The sequence below is a fragment of the Podarcis muralis genome, chromosome 3 (assembly GCF_964188315.1).
Source record: "Podarcis muralis chromosome 3, rPodMur119.hap1.1, whole genome shotgun sequence".
Taxonomy (NCBI): domain Eukaryota; kingdom Metazoa; phylum Chordata; class Lepidosauria; order Squamata; family Lacertidae; genus Podarcis; species Podarcis muralis.
In genome coordinates, this window is record NC_135657.1 from 38,464,505 (window position 1) to 38,483,854 (window position 19,350).

At 44.7% G+C, this 19,350-nt stretch overlaps 1 protein-coding gene across 3 annotated transcripts in view; it reads right to left on the reverse strand.

Annotated features, from left to right (window-relative positions):
• The window catches only part of CAPN11 (calpain 11), a 32,322-nt gene extending 12,972 nt beyond the window's left edge, over positions 1 to 19,350 (reverse strand). Inside the window, exons 1-10 of one of the 3 annotated variants that reach the window (XM_028724358.2) lie at positions 19,191 to 19,350; positions 8,874 to 8,956; positions 7,580 to 7,870; positions 5,204 to 5,273; positions 4,390 to 4,508; positions 3,661 to 3,794; positions 3,316 to 3,484; positions 1,683 to 1,766; positions 1,511 to 1,596; positions 190 to 264 (exon numbers count right to left, since the gene is read on the reverse strand). In XM_028724358.2, coding sequence (XP_028580191.2) covers positions 190 to 264; positions 1,511 to 1,596; positions 1,683 to 1,766; positions 3,316 to 3,484; positions 3,661 to 3,794; positions 4,390 to 4,508; positions 5,204 to 5,273; positions 7,580 to 7,825 — 983 coding nt within the window. In that variant the 5' untranslated portion in view covers positions 7,826 to 7,870; positions 8,874 to 8,956; positions 19,191 to 19,350. The other 2 variants (XM_028724357.2, XM_028724359.2) reach the window with 2 other exon arrangements.

Below are 19,350 nucleotides of genomic sequence, written 5' to 3' on the forward strand. Positions count from 1 at the left end.
ACAACTTTGGGGTACAAACAGAAAAGAGCTATGGGTGTTTTGTTCTGTTTTTTTTTTTAAAGAGGCAATTAATTGGCATCAAACGCTTCTGCATATCCCACTACAGAATTAGGAGTTATTTGGGGTATCTGCATGTCTCTCTGTGTGTACACACCGGGAACAAACAGTGCCACAAGTGTCAGAACTCACCAGAATTCACCATCTTCCATTTTCAGCTGCAGTTCTTCCCTCTGATCGGGGTCCACTTCGTTCCACTCAGAAGAGCTAAGATAGCAACAGAAAGATAGTTATGCTGTGCGTCCTCCCCATGTTGTGTCAGTTTGCATTTCTTAGTGCAGAAAGTATTGATCTGATGTGTGGAGATCTTTCCTATTCTAATTAATTCAAGAGGGTTCTTGAAGCTTCTCTGTGTGAAAGAAACAAGAAGGTTCATGATGTTTGGGTTATTCCTTCAGAGAAGCTGAGTGCAGCTGGTTTAAACTGGTTCTGTTATCTCTTCTTCAGGGTCATGCTGACTATAATAATAGGCCAGAAGGAGCTTGGGTTTCAATTATTATTTCTATCTCTTTTCCTTCTGGTGTGGTGTTCCGTACACAGTGTGCTTAATGTTAAGGTTTTGAATTATTATAAGTTATTGTAAGTTTAAGTTAAGTCTTCTGCAACTGGATTTCTTGTGGACAGTGCCAATCGTGAACGTATTGGATGTGCGACCATTATGCTCATTTGCCTTCAGTAGCAGTAAAGCTCTGCTAGATGAAATACAATTGCCTCTGGTTTATTTTTTGAGAATCCAGCAATGTGTTTAAGTTTTTATTCTGCTAACTATACATTGGAATCTACTCTGGATCAATATTGAGTAGAATTTTAGTGACATGTTGCTTCTTCCAGTTTTATCTGGTAGCAGCAAAGGGCTGTGGAAGAGCCCATGCTTTGCATTCAAAAAGTCCCAAGTTCAATTCTCCCTCCTGTCTGAAACCCTGGAGAGCTGCTTCCAGTCAGTGTAGACAATTCTAAGTTAAACAGTCCATTGATCTGACTCTTATTAGGCAGCTACCCATGACCCTAACCTGATGTTTCATTCCAGCTCATGGATGAACAGATTAAATAATAATAATAATAATAATAATAATAATAATAATAATAATACTTTTATTTGTATCCCGCCTTCCCCGGGCTCAGGGCGGCTAACATCAAATATATAACATTGGTATAAAATCAAACAATAATCAAATTACCTCCCCAAAACAAGTCAGGATCAAATTAAAATCTAATTAGATGGCTAATTCGATCAAAAAGCACTGCGTTAGAAAGGAGATGGAAATTCTACCTGTGATGGCTTAATTGCACATGCAGATCATCACCTGATGCTAAGGTCATCGAGCGATAGCACATGCATTTGCGAAACATTTTTTTAAGTGTCACCCGGATGCATCCCAAATGGGATCGCTATCAGATGTCACAGTTGGGCATGGCACCTACTAATGTCACGGCAGGAACACGTCCAACCCACCTATCACTCCAGGCTCCAGTCCACTCCACTTGACCCCAGGGATTCCTTATCCGAATGAGTGCTTCCTGCCGGCCACGATAGTCCACCTGTCAAAGTTAAGGTATTAAGACAACCGACACACATGGCTAAAGCCCTTGAATTGGTCTCCACAGCCCCTTGAAGAGAAACTCACATTCTTCAATCCTGTGACGCTATAGGCATGGCCCTTCACCAGTTTCTTGAAGGTAATGGCTTCCATGTCAAATGCACTTGTGATCTGTAGAAAGAGGATATATGGCACTGGTTAAAAGGCTTAACCCTCCCCTCTCTCCAAAAGGCGATGGACTAAAATGGCTGCTAAACAATGTACCAGCAGCAGTTCATAGCTCGGTGTTGGTTCCTGTATACTGTATCCTAGTTGCCTCAGTGAGAAGTTCATTCACAATGTTGAAGAGGCTGTGAACTCTTACAAGCCTGTTCATTTCAGAAGGATGCAAAAGTCATGCTGTAAGGTTGTGGGCATTATAGCATCTACATCAAGAGGTGCTCAGTTTCCATAGGTTCCATAGGAAAAGGGCCCTTTAGTGGGTATAGGCTCTGACTTCTGGAAAACTGTTATTTGGAAACTTGACAGAGAACTTTGGGTGAAACATCACTGGGAGTGCTGATGACATCCAGGTCAATTTCATTACTTTTTCAACAGGAGAAGACCAGCTCTTCACATTTGAAGGCAACATTCTATAGCAGGGATGGGGAACCTCCAGCCCTCCAGTTCTTGTTGGGACTACAACACCCATCATCACTGGCCACACCAGCTGACCTGATGGGAATTGGAAATCAACATAATCTGGAGGGCCGCAGCTTCACCCATCCCCATTTTACAACATAAAGCTATTCCATAGATTAGCTGCCAGCTATTCACCAACTGGCCACTTGTATTATTCAGAATACACAAAGTGTGAAAAGTACATGCAGTGATAATGTACAGATTAGTTCTGGCCCCTAGATCATAGTATATATAATGAAATGTAGCCCACATTCATTTTTCTGGCTTACTTGGCACTGCTTTTCTCCACAACAGTATGGAGTGTGAGGGGGGATGACTTATTACAACTAGCAAATGGACATTTATAGAAGGTCACCCAGTGGACAAGGTGTGAGCAGGCATGCAGGGCAATAAGAGTGGGTATGGAGAAAGGAAAAGCTCTTGCGTAGGATGCTTGGCTCAGAGGCATTCCTCCTTCACAGCTTGGCACCATTCCATTTCTCTTGCTTAGACTGGTGTGCACTTGTGTGTGGTCACCAATGTTGTTTTTCTCTCCTCGCATTTTAAAAACACAGGAATAATTAAAAGATGTGTGTTTGGCAAGCATCCCAGACAATGGTCAGTCAGGCATGGATCTCAGACCAGCAGCTGACCAATTTGCACATAACAAGACTATTCATATGCCCCTGTTTTTCACGTCATTGTTTTCTAACTTTTAAAAGAACTCAACTAAAGAGTAAAAGAAAATGGCAACCTGAACTGTACCGTATTTGCCTGAAACAGGGTGGTTGTCCATACACTTTCCTAACACAAGGGGGCACCAACCAAATGTCTCTTGCTACAGATGAACAGGAGAAATGGAACTTCACAGCAAACAGAGACTTGAGTTAACATTTGGGCCTATTCTACTGTTCTACTCTGACAGGTTTCCACTGACCGAATCCCTGGCCTCAGAACAAATATCAGAGCCAGATCAGGGAAGCCAGAGCTCCCTCCGCTGCCCCACTTTGATTCCACATCTGGAACATCCCACAAGCTCCCTCTTTGGGGCACTGCTTACATCGATGGAGCAGCCAAGCAGGGATCCCCTCTCAAGAGCCTTGGAAATGATCCTGCACAAGTCGCGAGGTGGCTTCTTGAGATCGTACATCTCTGCCACGCCACCTGTGAAGTCCTCAAAGCCCTCTGTGGTGCTGCCCCCCGACAGGGCCTCATAAGAGCCATTCAGCCTGTATGGCAAAGAGAATTGGTGGTTAGTAGGCTAGCCTTACACCTGGCCTCCTGGAAACCGGAAGGCCCACTTACAGAGGGTGGTGAGTTGAAGAACAACGGAAACAAATCCAAACCAGGGCTTGCTGGGAAAAAACACACAAAGGGGCATAACCTGTGCTGAAGCAGCACTCACTTGGCATAAGCTTTTTCCAGCAGAGCACTCCAGAACTCCTGGCACTCTGCTGAGTGCACAAACACCAGCTCTCCATCCTTGGTTGGCAGCCGATCGTCAATCACTACATCCACCCATTCACCAAACTGCCAGATCTGAAGAATAAGAAGTTGGAGAATAATAATGAGGTAAGGCAGAGTAACATAGCAAGATGGTCCAGTCGGAATCAGACCATCACTCCATCTATTATTATTATTAGTAGTAGTAGTAGTAGTAACAACAACAACAACAACAACAACAACTCAATTTATATCCTGCTCTTCCTCCTGGAGAAGCCTGCACCTTGGGTATTGCAGCATCGAAATAGGTGCTTAGGCTCAATAGGCCCCACCACTAAACTGGAAGAGGACTACACCACCTTAGTAAAATATATATCGACTGGCAGTGGCTTTCCAGGGTCTTAGATGTTCTTCCCCAGCTCTACCTGGAGATGCCAGGGCTTGAATTAATGATGGTTTGCATCCAAAGGATGTACTCTACCACTGAGCTATGAGCTTTGCTGATTGGGTTGAGGTAATGGGACAGTAGACATTAGGTTCGAACAGGGCAACCATCCCTTCAGCAATAACTCCACTTCTTAGCCAAGGCTTCCTCTGTTTGCAGCTTTACGTTTTCCATAGCTTAGGGTCCCATCCATCTGTGCGACGGGATTTTCTTTGAAGCACTTTCTGTGGGAAAGATGAGCCTTACCTGGAAGTGAAAGATGCCTGCATAGTCCTCCTGAAAGCTTTGTCCATGGGGTACAACCCTGTGCAAAAGTTCCTCATTGAGAGTCAAGGAACCAATAGCAGCTAGCAACCAGCAGTCGCCTGATAAATAAGGAAATAGAAGTCAACTCAGGCTGAATTCAGATGTGGGGATTGCTGAACCAGTTTTCCTGGTTACACTTTTGCCCCAGTTTCTGACATTCCTTTTACACTGCATTGCTAGCTGCATTATGGCACAGTGGCTTTTTGACTGATAGACGGCCAGGTCACACTAAATTCCACTCACTCCCATAAGCATAGTGGTACACAAAAGCAGACAGCAGACATGTTCCCACAATCCCACCCTTTATGCTCACGTGCGCTACGATTCCCCCACGAAAATGGCAGGAAAGAGTAGTTATGTTGGCATACCACCCCAAATTTCATCCTCCAATCCCCCCCGCCCCCATTAATGGTGTTGCAAACGGATTTTCCCCAGAAGCAATTAACAGGGGCACTAAATTTCCTCTGCACTTCCAGAAGTGGCTTTTATGTTATGTGAAAGATCACATAAACTTTGCCGGGGGACAAGGGGGAAGGAATGAAGTGCTGTCAGAATGCAGCCTCAGTTTCCCAGTGGACCTGGATTCCTAATATCCTTATTTCTTCTCTAGGTTTTCAGGATCAGCAAATTCCTCATTTCATTTATATCATCTGAAATCACCAGAAAACTTGGAATATCCTCTCTTGCCCTTAAGATTCATTTATGATGCCTCCAGCTCCCCTCTCAATCCAAGGGATAAATACACATTACTCACCTAGAGCCCCCTGGCAGATATCTGTCCTTGTAGCACCTCCAACGATAAACTGGGGGTCATCCACAATTTCCTGCAAAGAGGAAAGAAAAATGGAATATAAACTGTGGCTGGGTTCTTCAGAATACTCACACACATAGTGGGAGCACTGAATACACAACATGAATGCAACATCCTTAAACGGAGACAGGCAAAGACTGTTATGGCTCAGATCCATATTGTGTTCCTTTCCCTCACTTCAGTGCTGCTCTTCTTTTTAATATCTCCTGCTCTCTCTGACCTCCCTGCTCTGGTTTCTTGGGTTATGGGCTTGTCTAAATGTATTCTGGAGAGTTTAAGAACACACACACAAATCTTCGGATTCTTGCAACTTTCTTTTCCTTTATTTTACTGTGCATGTGAGAAATGAATACATTGCACAAGTTCTTTGTTGAGGACCTATTTTTGCAGTGCTTTACATAAAACGCTGAAGTGCCATAACAAAAAAGGAGAGTGGTTTTTTGATATTTTTTTTACCAAAACCAGCAGAATCTAGAAACTAAATCTAACACATTCAATGAAGTATTCTGTTACTTGTGAAAGCTTCTGGCGTTAAAGGGAGACTCTATGTTGGAACATCTCCTGGTTCAGTTTGGCACTGAAGTACAGTAATGAATGGTTGGCATCAGAGTTCAGTTGAGTCAGGCAGCTGCTATCGCCCAGACCATTTAAAGCACAGGTGGCCAGTTCAGGCAGATGCTGGCAATCTAATGCTGATAATACATTTTTGAGCCATACACTATGACTGTGGTGCCCTATTTTCTGAACAGAAATCATTAGTTTTAACTTTAGTTTCAGGAAAATCCTTGATATTTGCAGGTGTTCACACATTTTTAAATTATATTTCTGTGGTGTGGGGATTACAGATAGGCAATGAAAGCAGAACCTGCAAAACCTTATGGCTGCAAAGAGGTTTATACTTCAAGGCTGGAAACATAATCACCCACCACCCACCCTGAATATCTCATTGCTCTTTCTACATGTGAACAAGTCGACATGTGGATTGTTTATATTAATATACATGTTTAAGTCAGGATTGATTGTTTTAAAAAGATTAAGGTGAGTGGACAATGTTTTCTTCTTGTTGAATGCTACCTATAATCTCAAACAAGTTTTACTCATGGTAGTCCCATTGAAATCAATGGACCCAACATAATCATGTTCATTAATTTGTACTCTGAAAAAAAAAACTTAGTTGAATACACGCCCATCTATCCATTCGGGGTTGGGGAGAGAGAGCTGGCTAACCTGTGGCCCTCCAGATATTACAATTCCCATCAGTTCCAGCCAGCATGACCAATGGTCAGAGATGACGGAAACAATAGTCTATCAACATAAGGAGTGTACCAAGTTTACAATAAATACCGTATTTTTCCATGTATAAGACAATGTTTTTTGCTTAAAACTTTTAGTCAAAAATTGGGGGCTGTCTTATACCCAGATGGTGAATGTACAGGGGTTCAGAGTTGAGTGCAGGCTGCCTGGACTCGGGTTCAAGCTCGGACTCTGGCACAGATGGTCTGGGCAGGGTTTGGGCTCTGGCTCTCGTAGCCCAGGCCTGGGTTTGGGCTCTGGCCCAATTTCTAAATTTGGGGTTCCAAAAAATAGGAGTCGTCTTATACATGGGGGCATCTTATACAAAAATACAGTATGCAGGCCAGCATTTTTGTCACCTTATAATAGATGAGGAATGTGAGACAGCAACTTGTTTAAGGCTGTGAGTCCACAGCTGACTGGATATCACCATCTATGATTTAGTTTGCACCAGCTTGTACAGATCTCATATGCTTGCATCAAAGGATTTCTTCCTATGCCCTATTATGGTCTACTTTTTCCTCACCAAGAACCAGGCCATACCAAAGCTTAGAGGGAGACTTTGCATATAAATGTTGCTACATACCCCAAACCTTGAAGCAAAATGGATAACCCTATTCAACTAAATAATGGCTCCAAAACATGGGCTTGTGCCATCGATACACAGGAAACTGCTGGGAACTCTAGAGAGTTCTATTGTAGTGAATATTCAAGTGCGGAAATTGGTTGTCTGGCATTTCTCCACCCCTTTTGCAGACTAGACTGTCTTCTGCAAGCTCAGATGCATTTGAAGTTGGGCTGGATCCCAGAGTCAACTAAAATTTATTGAAGGGGCAAAGCAAGAGGTCCAAATGAGAAAAGCGGGACTAATTAGAAGATGGATAGAGGCCACCAGAAGCAAATAATAATGATAATAAATGCTAGAGTTGGATCCATGAACAAAGAGGCTTTTAATAAAAGCTGCTAACAGAATGCAGAACAGCGGGTCCTCCGAGGGTCCCTTCAAGCAGATGGCCAGGTACTCACCGAAGGACGCATCCAGCGAACTCCACGGGTTTTGGAAGAATTTGGCCCCAGCTCCTTGAATCCAAGGACTGAGGGGATGGCAGGAAACTGGGGGTCCTCAAACAAGGTGCCACTCTCCAGACATTGCTGCTTCAGGGTCTCATAATCTTGGCCGAGGAACTTAACGGCATTGTCATGCTGGCCCACACCCTCGGCCCGCAAACGGTTCCATTCTAGTTTGGCAGCCATTCCTCCAAAAGGCATCATGGCACAACAAGCAGGGCACGGGCAACGGATACCTCAGCAACACTCCTAAAATCCAAAATAAAAATCCACTGTGAGATGAGACACAGATTACTGAAGCTGATTAAGGGTATTCAGCATGTGCATCTATGTTTCTATGATTATAGATTTTAAAATTCCTGTCTTGCCTTTCAGGTAAAACAAGGAAGTTCAATATCTATTTATAAGATACAGTTTGAAAAAAACAAGCGAAAGACTGAAAAACAGTTTAAAACAGTCCTAATCCTCATGGCTAATCAGGAAAAACCAAAACAGTAGTACTGTCTTGGGGGAGGGGAATTCTCCATTTTGTTCTGCATACTGGGGAGGGCAAATCACCAAATTGGAGATATTCTTCCAGACTACAGGTGGCAATGCATTGACTGAAGAAGCCTTCATGCTCGGACAATATTTGTCCGTTGGTTGAACTATGTAGTTGGGTGCATTTGTCAAAGATAGTCCCAGCCATTTATATGCCCCACTGTTTCCACAAGGAGCTCAGGATCACACACAGAGAGAGTCCTCTCATTATTCCTTCACAACAACCCAAGAAATAGGTCATCCACTTTCATGCATTCTGTCAGCTTGGAGGCCAAGTTGTGATTTGCACTTGGGCTCCTCCACGCATGCGAAGACAAATGCGCCACACTGGCTTGCAGGCCATGCAACACAGCAAATGGATCTCACCACAGCCTGGGGGACACCCTTTGCTGAGCACAGATCAGGTTAGGACATTCTGGGCAGCCCACAAGAAGATGGCTTCCAGCTGTGCGCAGCTGTAGCCAGAGACAATAATGCCTGCAGACCCAGCGAAAAGAAATCCCAGAAGCCCCAGCTCTGGCAGGAGTGAGAGAACCAAAGAAGCAAATAGAGCTCATCTGACAGGATGAGCATTTTGGGAAGAGTGCCACCAGTCACCCCACACTCAGATGCCTGAAAGGACTACCGAGAAATGCAAGCACTCTTTGGTAACCAGGTGTTAGTGAAATACCATGCAAAACAGATATGTTTGTATATGCATGAAACTATTTACATCATCCTGACTTCCAAATTTCCTGGGTTATGTTTCGGTTGGGTTTTTTTTTTTTTTTGGGCAGACTTTAGAAGATTGACACCCTAGGAGAAAGAAAGAAAGAAAGAAAGAAAGAAAGAAAGAAAGAAAGAAAATGTAATAGATACTCGAGTGACAAAATCCCACTTAACCAGTGTTTCTCAAACTTGAGTCCTCAGCTATTGTTGGACTACAACTCCCATCATTGCTGACTACTGGTCCTGGCTTGCTAGGGATGATGGGAGTTGTAGTCCAACAACAGGAGAGGACCCAAGTTTGAGAAACATTGCACTTAACGTATTATTATTATTATTATTATTATTATTATTAATTGAATTTATAAACCGCCCTATATCTGGAGGTCTCAGGGTGGTTCACAATAGAGTCCTGCTGGATCAGGCCAGTTGCCCATCCACCCCAGCATTGTGTTCTTGTGTTGAGAAACAGCTATGCAAAGCTGACAAGCAGGGCCTGTGTGCAACAGCACTCTCCCCCTTGCGATGTCCAGCACCTGGGAGCATTATCATTGATAGTGACATAGTAGCTCCTATTTTTTCCAGGTGATGCTGACATCATTATTCAGCTAGCATTCTGGGACAATGTATTTTTTTAAAACGCCTTTTCTTCTAATGCAAAAAGATCCATCAGCCTCAGCCAACATAACCAATTGTCAAGTATGATTGAAGCTGGAGTACAAGATCATTGGGAGGGCCACAGGGTCCCTGTGTACATGGTAGAGATTCACTACTGCCTGCATGTGTGGAAATTACAGTATTTTGCAACCCACATGAAGATGTGCCCATTTCACTGTATGCACATATATCTGTACATCTACATGCTACAGGAATCCATCAGCAGCTCTGCCTTCCATTCACATAGTGAAATAGATCCTCAATGTACATAGTTTCCTATATGGGAAGACAAACAAATCCACCCTTCACAAACCAGAACTTTCCACACTCAAAACAATGTTTGTCACAGAGTTACTCCCAGCTGAGTTCAAGCATTCTACATACCCCTCTAGGCTGCTTGTTCTGAAAGACAAAAGTCAAATTTACCTCAGAACTATGCTTTGGGGCAATATATGTCAGCAAATATCTTACCAAGGTTTAACTGCCTCTAGGGACTTGATGGCAGCTATCACGAGAGAGAAAACTAGTTTACATCAGGGTAAAAGTCACAAAAAACAAGTTCACACAACTTCTCACTCCACAAGGTATGCATATTTCCAAGCAGACCAGACCAGTCATTCTCTCTCTCTTTCTCTGACTCACTGGGCAGGGCGGAGTGAAACGGAATCACCAGGCACATTCATATTCATCATAGCAACCATTTCCTGATCTGTGGTTTCATTATTCTAAAGAAGTCGGCCTGCTAACAGAAAGCACACTTGGACAATTATGACATGGATGTGTGTGTGTCCCCCTCAGATACAGGGTGTCCCTGATGCAGGTCCTCAGCCACAGAACCAAGTCTGGCACATAGGAGCACTGAGGCACATGAGATGGGAAACTTGTGACTGGGTCACCTCCCAATATGTTACTTAAGCCACTTCCCAGGTCCCCTCAGCGGGCATAAGTATGGGATGAAACCCTTAATTTATGAAATAATTGTAATAATACATTTGTGTTCTGTTTTGGTTTTATTAAAATCAAGCGCCACATGCTTGTTGTTACGCTACCAGGCTGCATTTGTGGCTCATAACATTGAAAATGCAAGCTTTCTTCTTATTGAGCTCTTTTGGATAGAACGCTGCATGTTTCCCCTTTACATTTCTGTAAACTTTACAGAAACCACAATCTAAAGGAGCAGGCAGACACTTTTAAAAATGAAAACTGAAAATTCAGGAAAGGATCCTGGAACAATCCTGTGACAGAGCCAGCCCACCCTGTCATTTCATGGCCCCGTGGGCAGCCCCATATCAGAACGGATGGCTGAAGTTATCTTAAGCAACTGCAACAGCCAGCACACAGGAAACTATTTGAGAACAATATGTAGGAGGGAAACCCAGTGCTATTAGCTGACAAAAAGTAGTGGCTTGGAAAGGGTGGGGGAGAAGGGAGAGTCACATTATGCAGCAGTGCAAGTCAAAGTAGACTAACTCCAGCCCCGTATACTTGTTAAGTGTGAAGGAACAAAAACAGAACAAAAAGCACCCACCTCTTTGTTTAAGAGAAGAGTTAAGGTGCATACAAATTCACTCACGCATTAAAAAGCTTGGAAGCATTAAGTTACGACACCTGGCCTTAGCTCACTGCCACACAAGCAGGAAAACGCCTTCTATCTCATATATTGTGCTCGCTTATGACTTAGCCTCCATGCACTAACACTTACCCTCGTGTACACTTGTAGCATGTTGCAGCACATGAAAACACTTGCCACACACAGACGTAGTGCAACTCCCTTTCTCCCTCCTACAAATGCACATTGTCATAGACTGCAGCCATTTTTCTGTTGGGAAACTGTTCTGCTAGGGAAGGGTCAATCTGGCCAACAAGACACAAATTGAACCCCTTTTAGTTAAATGATTCCTTTAAAATGGGATCCATACTTTATTTCCACAATAGCGTTGAATTTTTGACATAATATGTAGACAAAAAATGAGCTTTTTCATGGCCACACTCAGTCACTGGAGTCCCCACTCTTGGCATTCGTCTGGGAGTCAAAAACCTTTTATTTTTAGTTGTATTTCAGTCTATCAGTTGGCTGCTTTTATCTGAGTGCTTGCATATATTACTGCTGTCTTTTTTCTGCTGTTTATTTATTAGGTATGTGCACTTTCAATATGTCTTCATTTATATTTTGATTTATCTTTTGTTTATTGTTAGTCTCTAGGTCAATATTCTGTTAAACAGGTGAAACATAAATAATAAAGCTTCATAAATAAATGCCATTCTTTGGGTAGGCAAAAATGTCATTTCTGTAGAAAGACAGAAAAACCTCAACTGTACATAAGCAGAGGAGGAGTAAACTGTTGTAATTTAAGAATATATTATGCAGCTGTTAGTACAATATCAGAATGGCTAAATAGGGAGGATATTTCTCCAGGATGAACTCTAATGCAAAGTTATACAAAAATAGCTCTGGAATATTTATCCAATCTTTAAACAAACTTCAACATCTCACAAAGTTAAAAGAAATAACGAATGCTACGTTTAAACAGTTATAACACAGCCATTCCTCACAAGCTGCTTGCCATTTGGTCAGATTTCTCCCTCTTGCGGGTCAAATTCTGTACTGATAGTGCAAATTGTTTTGGTTTTATGACAAATAAGACTTTTCAGGTGCTATAATGGCAGACTGCTGAAACAGCTGCTCACCTTCCTTACAGAGCCACTCCCAGTTATATTGCTGCCAGTACTTAGAAACACTGGTATCATATCAGCAACCAATTGCTGGGAGTATTTATAGATGAAGGTAGCACATTTTAATTGCACATTAGCACAGTTAGCTTCCCAGAGCACAACTCAGTAGCTATTATTGCTGTAAGGCACGAGTGTTTCGTCAACAAAAGGTTTGTCTGCAAACATGATGGTAAGGTAAGAGACCCATATATGTAACTTCTCGTGTTTTACATTTTCCACTATCAATTCCCGTATTATGAGAACGTGTCTTTCCTCATTTTCTCACGGAAGTACAGTATAAGCAACCTAACAAAATGTCAACCAGCTGCCTATTGCCATTACCACAAATGATGCCTGGCTTTGGCTGCACTGGCAAGTGCCATGGGGTTCTACATGTAGTGGAGCCACTAGGGGTGAACCTGGCAGGCCTGTGTGCTGGTCTTTTGCCCCACATCCAGGAAAATCATAGGAAGAGGCAATGTGGATCACAGGAAGCTGCTTTATAACAAATCACACCCTTAGTTCATCCAGCAGTGACTGGCAGTGACTGTGCCTTTCCTAGTTCTGCCTGTAGATGCTGGGCATTGATGCTGGGACCTTTTGCACACAAAGTGTGCACTCCATCACTGAGCTATGGCTTTTCCCCTTGGATGCGATGCATCTTTCAGCGTATGTTTGCTTCTTAAGTCAGCGCAAGGAGGCAGAAGATGACAGGAGATGCTTTAGGGCAGGCACAGGCAAGCTCAGCCCTCCAGATGTTTTGGGACAACTCCCATCATCCCTAGCTAACAGGACCAATGGTCAGGGATGATGGGAGTTGTAGTCCCAAAACATCTGGAGGGCCAAGTTTGCCTATGCCTGCTTTAGGGCTACCTCTCTCCTCCTTCGTGCATCTTGTACACACTCACTGGACTCATTCCCAAGGCACTGTCTGGATAGCGGTTGGAGACCAAGGGGCAGGCACCCACAAGGGCAGGATCCCAAATCCAACACATCATTCGATGCCCAGTTTTACTAAACAAACAGCCGATTCTATGTTTTTCCTTTAAGTCCCCAAGTTTCCAAAATACTGCCTTGTGTGGACGATCAGCGTTCCAATTAAGAAGGTTTAAAGTGGCCCCACAAACAAACCCCATCCTCTGTAAAAAACAACAACCCAAACTCACACTTCCCCCCACTGCTCACAAGAGATCAAGTGCTATAGTCTATAGACTATAACCAGAAAAGGCCTTCCTGCTTTTCTGAAGTCCTAGCATACAGCTACTATTTTGGATTGTTTAATTCAGTCACTTTCCCAGTCTCCCATATTCCCCCAAACCAGGCACTCTGCCAATCAGATCAGCCAGTGCTTAATCAGCTTCTAAACATTTGCAGAATGGAAAGGGATACCCTCTTCTCCCTGCCGCTCCCTTCAGCCTTTCAGCACACTCTCTCGACCATGCAGCTTTGAAATGGGTTTCACATAGCTGGCACAATCATTTGATTTTGCAGAAAGAAAACATTTCCTGCTACTTCAATTTCCTGCTGCTGTACATGCAAACTAAAAATGGTACTTCTGAATTCCCAGCGCAGAAAGAGTTCTGCGCAGTTTCCCAGAGGCAGCGTTCCTCTGCAGCGCTGGCAGCAGGGTCAAGTCCCGAGTTCCTTGCTTTCTACCTCTCCCCTTGTGCCAGACCAAAATGACCAGCTACAAGGACTCTGATCTGTGAGAATGGTTGTATCAGACTGCAGATTTCTGAGCTGCGGGCCTCTTTATGACATTCAAGTCCAAACACAGAGACCTTCATCGGAAGCAGAATCTGTCTAGAGTCAATCCAGGGATGGAAGGATATTCAAGATGTTCCTCAAGGTGAAACACTGCCTGCCACTCAGCACAGCTTCCTTTCTTACATCCTTGAATATCTGCAGGGAGGACTGACACCTGCAGCCGAAGTGGTACAGTCCAAGAAACAGTTCTTAGCTCTTGGAGGACTTGCTGGGTTGCATAAGCTGGCATTTAGCAAAATCTTGGGCATGAGCTAGAGATGGCCATGGAGAAAATGATGGGAGTGTGGAGCTGTGACACAGAGCAGCCTAAGCAGATGCAGAAGCTGCCTGCCTCCCACTCCTCCTCTGCCCTTCCCAAGAGAAATGCCGCCTGTCCTTACACCTAAAAATTGAGACAGAAACATCAACAGCTGTAAGCTATATCCAGTGATCTGCAAGTTATTTCAGCTATGTCAGCAGGCAGCTCCCAGATTATGTAGCACTGAAGACATAGCAACTGACTAGAATACAATGAACTTTTTCAGGCAGAGCGATGGCCTCCAGCTCTTCAGTCACTACACCATTCTGCTGTATTTGGGAAGGCCTTGGCTCCCTGCCACCCTCTGGGATTAATCCCAGGCGCCTGCTGCAGTGCAAGAAGCACTTTGCTTCCTGCATTCCCAGCTCCTTTGCAGCACGAACACCCTGGCCAAGGGCTTCTACACAGAACCGCTCAAAGGAGAAGGCGGTCACAATGCCACCAGAGCATCCTATAAGGGGAAGGGAGAAAGCAATAGTCAAGCAGTCCATTCCAGCGGCTCAGTCCCGATTGCTAGCACCCCACACAACTGGGGATAACATGGACAATACAGATTTAGTACACGTGGTAGATATCAGCTACCTCATACAATACAGCACTTGTTCTTTAAAAAGCCCTCACAATTGCAGAGGAAAGCAGGAATGTGCTGATGGTGTCCAGTCAGGTTCCATTTACTACCATGCTTTTAGTCCAGGCATAGGCAAACTTGGCCCTCCAAATGTTTTGGGACTACAATTCCCATCATCCCTGACTACTGCTCCTGTTAGCTAGGGATCATTAATTTTCATAAACACAAGCATAGGCGCCAACTCCTAGAGGCCGAAGGGGCTTCAACCCCCCAATAAAATATTTGAGGGGGCTGAACCCCCCCCCCCCCCCGCTGTTGATGGGCATTGCCATTCAAATGGTGTTTGTGTGCTGTGTCATGTGATTGATTATGCAGGGCGGGGCTTACCTGCCCCCCATATTTTATTCAAGTTAGCACCCCTGAACACAAGCAAGCAGGTACACCCTGGCAGAAATGGTCCAGTTCCCTTGAGCAACAAAAATAGCTTCGTAAAACAGAGTGTCCCTCTATGCACTGGCTGCAAATAAAAAACCCAAAAACAAACAAACAAACAAACAAAAACAGGAAAGGGGAGGTAGATAAAATCACTATAAATTATTGTGGTGTTTCAAAGGTTTGATTTGAAATCAAGCTGGATTTAAGTTTGTTGTCTCTGGCAACCTCTCTCTTACATCGTGGGTGCTGGCTCATATTATGGACGTATGCTCTGTATTGTTTTACTGGTACTGATGCCGCAGGTTTGTCATAGGTTTTGACTAGAACAATAAACTTCTATTGACTGTTAGATAATTTGCATAATTTAGTTTGGGTGCTTGTGCTTCCTTGGCAAATAATGTAGATTAATTGGATTGCTCAGGTGCTGTTGGGAATCCAACTCCTGTTGACCCTAGTCAGCATGGTCAATGGTCAGGGGTGATGGAAGTTGTTGTTCAGTAACCTCTGGACAACCTCTGGAAGAAGGCACCACATTGCCTACCTCTGGAATAAGGCGGTGGTATGAAGCACCCACCCAGTGCTCCTTGGAGCGCATTGCTTCACTTTAAATCAAGACTCCATAACTGCAGCCAAATCAAAACAGGACTGGTCTTGATCAAAGCTACTGTTCACATAAGGTTTTCCCTCCACCCCAACACTTCAGGGGTGCATACAGACATAACATTTCAGAAGCAGATTGTTTTGCAAGTACACTCCTTCCATTATATTAAAGTCATTTTATCTCCAGTGCCAAGTTCAGAAAAATCCATTTCAATGCTTTTGCAGCAGCAGCAGACTGCACAGCACTGCTTGGCTGGTGTCCATGACATAACAAACACAGTTCAGTGGCAGAGCATCAACAGGTGGTCCCAGGTACAATCCTGAGCATCTCTAGTAGGACTGGGAATATCCTTATGAAATCCCGGAGAAGTGCTGCACGTCAGTGTAGACAATTCTGAACCAGACGGATCAATGGTTTGACTCAGCATAAGATGGCTTCCCCAGTTCCTCTCTATCCTCCAAATTCCCAAAGTGTATTTTGCAAACCTTTTATATCTTTAAACAAATTCAGGGGGAAACAAAACTTTTGATGAATGACAATTAAAAAATCAAAAAGTGGCAGCCTAGTCCAAACATGGTAAAGAGCGAAAAGTGACTATTGAATGAACTAGTGTGTATGACTGTCATTTACACTGGCAAGTCAGGAGGAAGCTTGGCTTACACTGCAGGAGGAAAATCCACAGCGGTTTCCATTTTAATGTTATGGAAGTACCCTATCAGTGCAAGTACAGTGGTGCCTCGCAAGACGAAATTAATCCGTTCCGCGAGTCTCTTCGTCTTGCGGTTTTTTCGTCTTGCGAAGCACGGCTATTAGCGGCTTAGCAGCTATTAACGGCTTAGCGGCTTTAAGAAAAAGGAAACAAACTCGCAAGAACTCGCAAGACGTTTCGTCTTGCGAAGCAAGCCCATAGGGAAATTTGTCTTGCGGAACGACTCAAAAAACGGAAAACCCTTTCGTCTAGCGAGTTTTTCGTCTTGCAAGGCATTCGTCTTGCGGGGCACCACTGAAAGTCCCATGTTTATTCCTCCTAGATATGTGAAAAGGAAAAGCTACAGATTGCCACAATAAATCCAGCAGAGCACAAAGAACAGCCATGAGCTGCATCCAGCCATCCCAAAGTACTTCATGTTCCAGAGCCACAAAAATGAATGGAAAAAAAAAAGAACACTCAGCATGAGAACAAAAGCATCCATGAGGAACACAGTAGAATGCAGCAGCTACATGAGGCCATGGGGGGAACAAATATGGTGACATGTAGATGTTCTTGCATGACTGGGTCTGTTGGGAACTGTAGTCCTATACTCCAGCCCTGAGAAGTAGGGCAGGAAGACGCTAGTTTAGCTGTTTCAGGCTGAAGGAGTCAGCAGGACAACTCATTGGAAACCCAACAGATACTGGGAATTCATATTGACTGTAAGAAAAAAAACAGACTACAATTTAGCACGGCCATCCTGTGCGTGCTCCTACACAACAGTGGAGGACCCTGGCCTTGGGCTCTATCTACCAAAGAGAAACTATTAGTCATCAACCACTGCCTCCAAGTCCATAAAAAGTGGCCAGTTTTGGATGCCTAGATGCACAGTCCAAGGAGTAGAGTGAGATTTTTCCACTGATACTTCAAGCACGTATTTAGTTGTTTATATAGGACATAACTATGACATAAGTCAACAGTGGCTATTAGGTCATCTTAAACTGGACAGATTAGAGGCTAGTGGTTGGCTTTAGAAGTGAAAGGCTCTCTGCTTGTAGAAATAAGTAAACAAAGCAAGAGCTATTAACTTCATTAAACATTTAGGTCTCCAAATACTAGTTTAGTGCTTCAAATACTAGTTTAGGGGCTTCCCACAGGCACCTGGTTGGCCACTGTTAGAACGGGGTGGTGGATCAGATGGGCCTTTGGGATAATCCAGCAGAGATCTTCTTATGTTTTTATCATCAATACAGATGAAAAACGTGGGTGCTCTTATGTGCAATATAGAGAGGGGGTCCCAGAGAGACCTCAGCAGTGATTCACCTCCTGAAGTGCACAGACAACATCAATTAAAAACGGCAAGGAACTAACAAGGAGGCGTCTTGACATGACATCTTCCAGACAGGGCCAGTCCACTCATGAGGCAAGGTGAAGCAACTGCCTTGGGCGGCAAATCCACAGGAGCAGCAGGTCCCAATGTAGATATTTACTCCTCCCCTTGCTCCTGATGTAGATCTCCACACGCCCCTTCTTCCCTGGCAGGGAGTGGGGTGCCATTTTCTGGCTTGCCTTAGGAGCCAAAATACCTTGGGTCGGCCCTGCTTCCAGATGATGTTGGACTCCCAACTCCCATCAGCCCCAACCAGCATGGGCACTGGTATGGGGTTTTAGGAGTTGCAGTCCAACAACATATGGGAGGCACAACACTGACTATCCCTGCTATGACCCTGTCCTGAATACGAACCCAGCTACCAAGCCCAGAATGCTAATAATTCTGCTTTGTCCTACAAAGCACAGGGTCATTCTCCCAACTGCTCAGTAATATGTCGGTGCAGACAAGGATGCTCTTCCCATGCCACCTCCCGTTGCTTGGCTTCATTCCCAAAAAAGAAAGTACACCAGGAGAAAAATCAGATAGGAGATAAGCAGCGTTTGATCATTCTCTCTAGACCCGGCATTTCACTGCACAAGCTTGCTGGAGAAGCGCATGGCTCTGCAAGGGGTGTAGGGAGGGCATCCCCAGGGAGTTTAGCCAGTGGCTTTAAAGGGATCCTCCAAGAAATGCGCCTTCCCCTTCCAGAGTGCCAGGCTGATCCTGCTTGTTCCTTCTGGCTTGGCCCAGCCCAGGCCGTGCAGAGCGTTACACATAAGTTGGCTCCCACCCAGATCTGCTTCCAGCCATACATACAAGGTATAAAATGCTGGATCGGAGATTTGAGGTAGATCGAGTATCCCTTTCCCCCCAGCACCCTTTTAACAGACAGCATTTAAGAGAAGGTCGCTGCTCCCCTAGACATTCTTCGACCCTTAACTAAGGACAGAAAGGGAGCCCCTCAAAAACCCTCGTCTCCCTGGACTAAAAAGCAAGTAAGATCACCCTGGCTTCCTCCAAGTTCTTGCAAGTAACGGAGACGCCAAATTCTCCCCCCGGCCAGTCGCTTACCTGGCCTGGTGCCGGAAAGTTCGGGGCAGGGCTGGTAGTGGCGGCGCCGGGGGGGGGGGGGTCCCGAGGCCCTGCTGCCAGCAGCGGGAGGGGCTGGAATTAGCAACTCCTAATCGGATTTCAGGAAATCTCCAGCGCCCACAGCCACTTACTTCTGCCAGGCCGGAGTTCCGCTTCTGGTCCGCTCCCTCCTCGGGCAGGCGGGCACCTCCCCACGCCCTGCTACTTGCTCATCGGCCAGGCACGGTCGGAGCTCGGCTGCCGCCCTCCAGGCTCCGCGCGGGGAAGGTGGGGTTTGGCCTGGCAGGATGT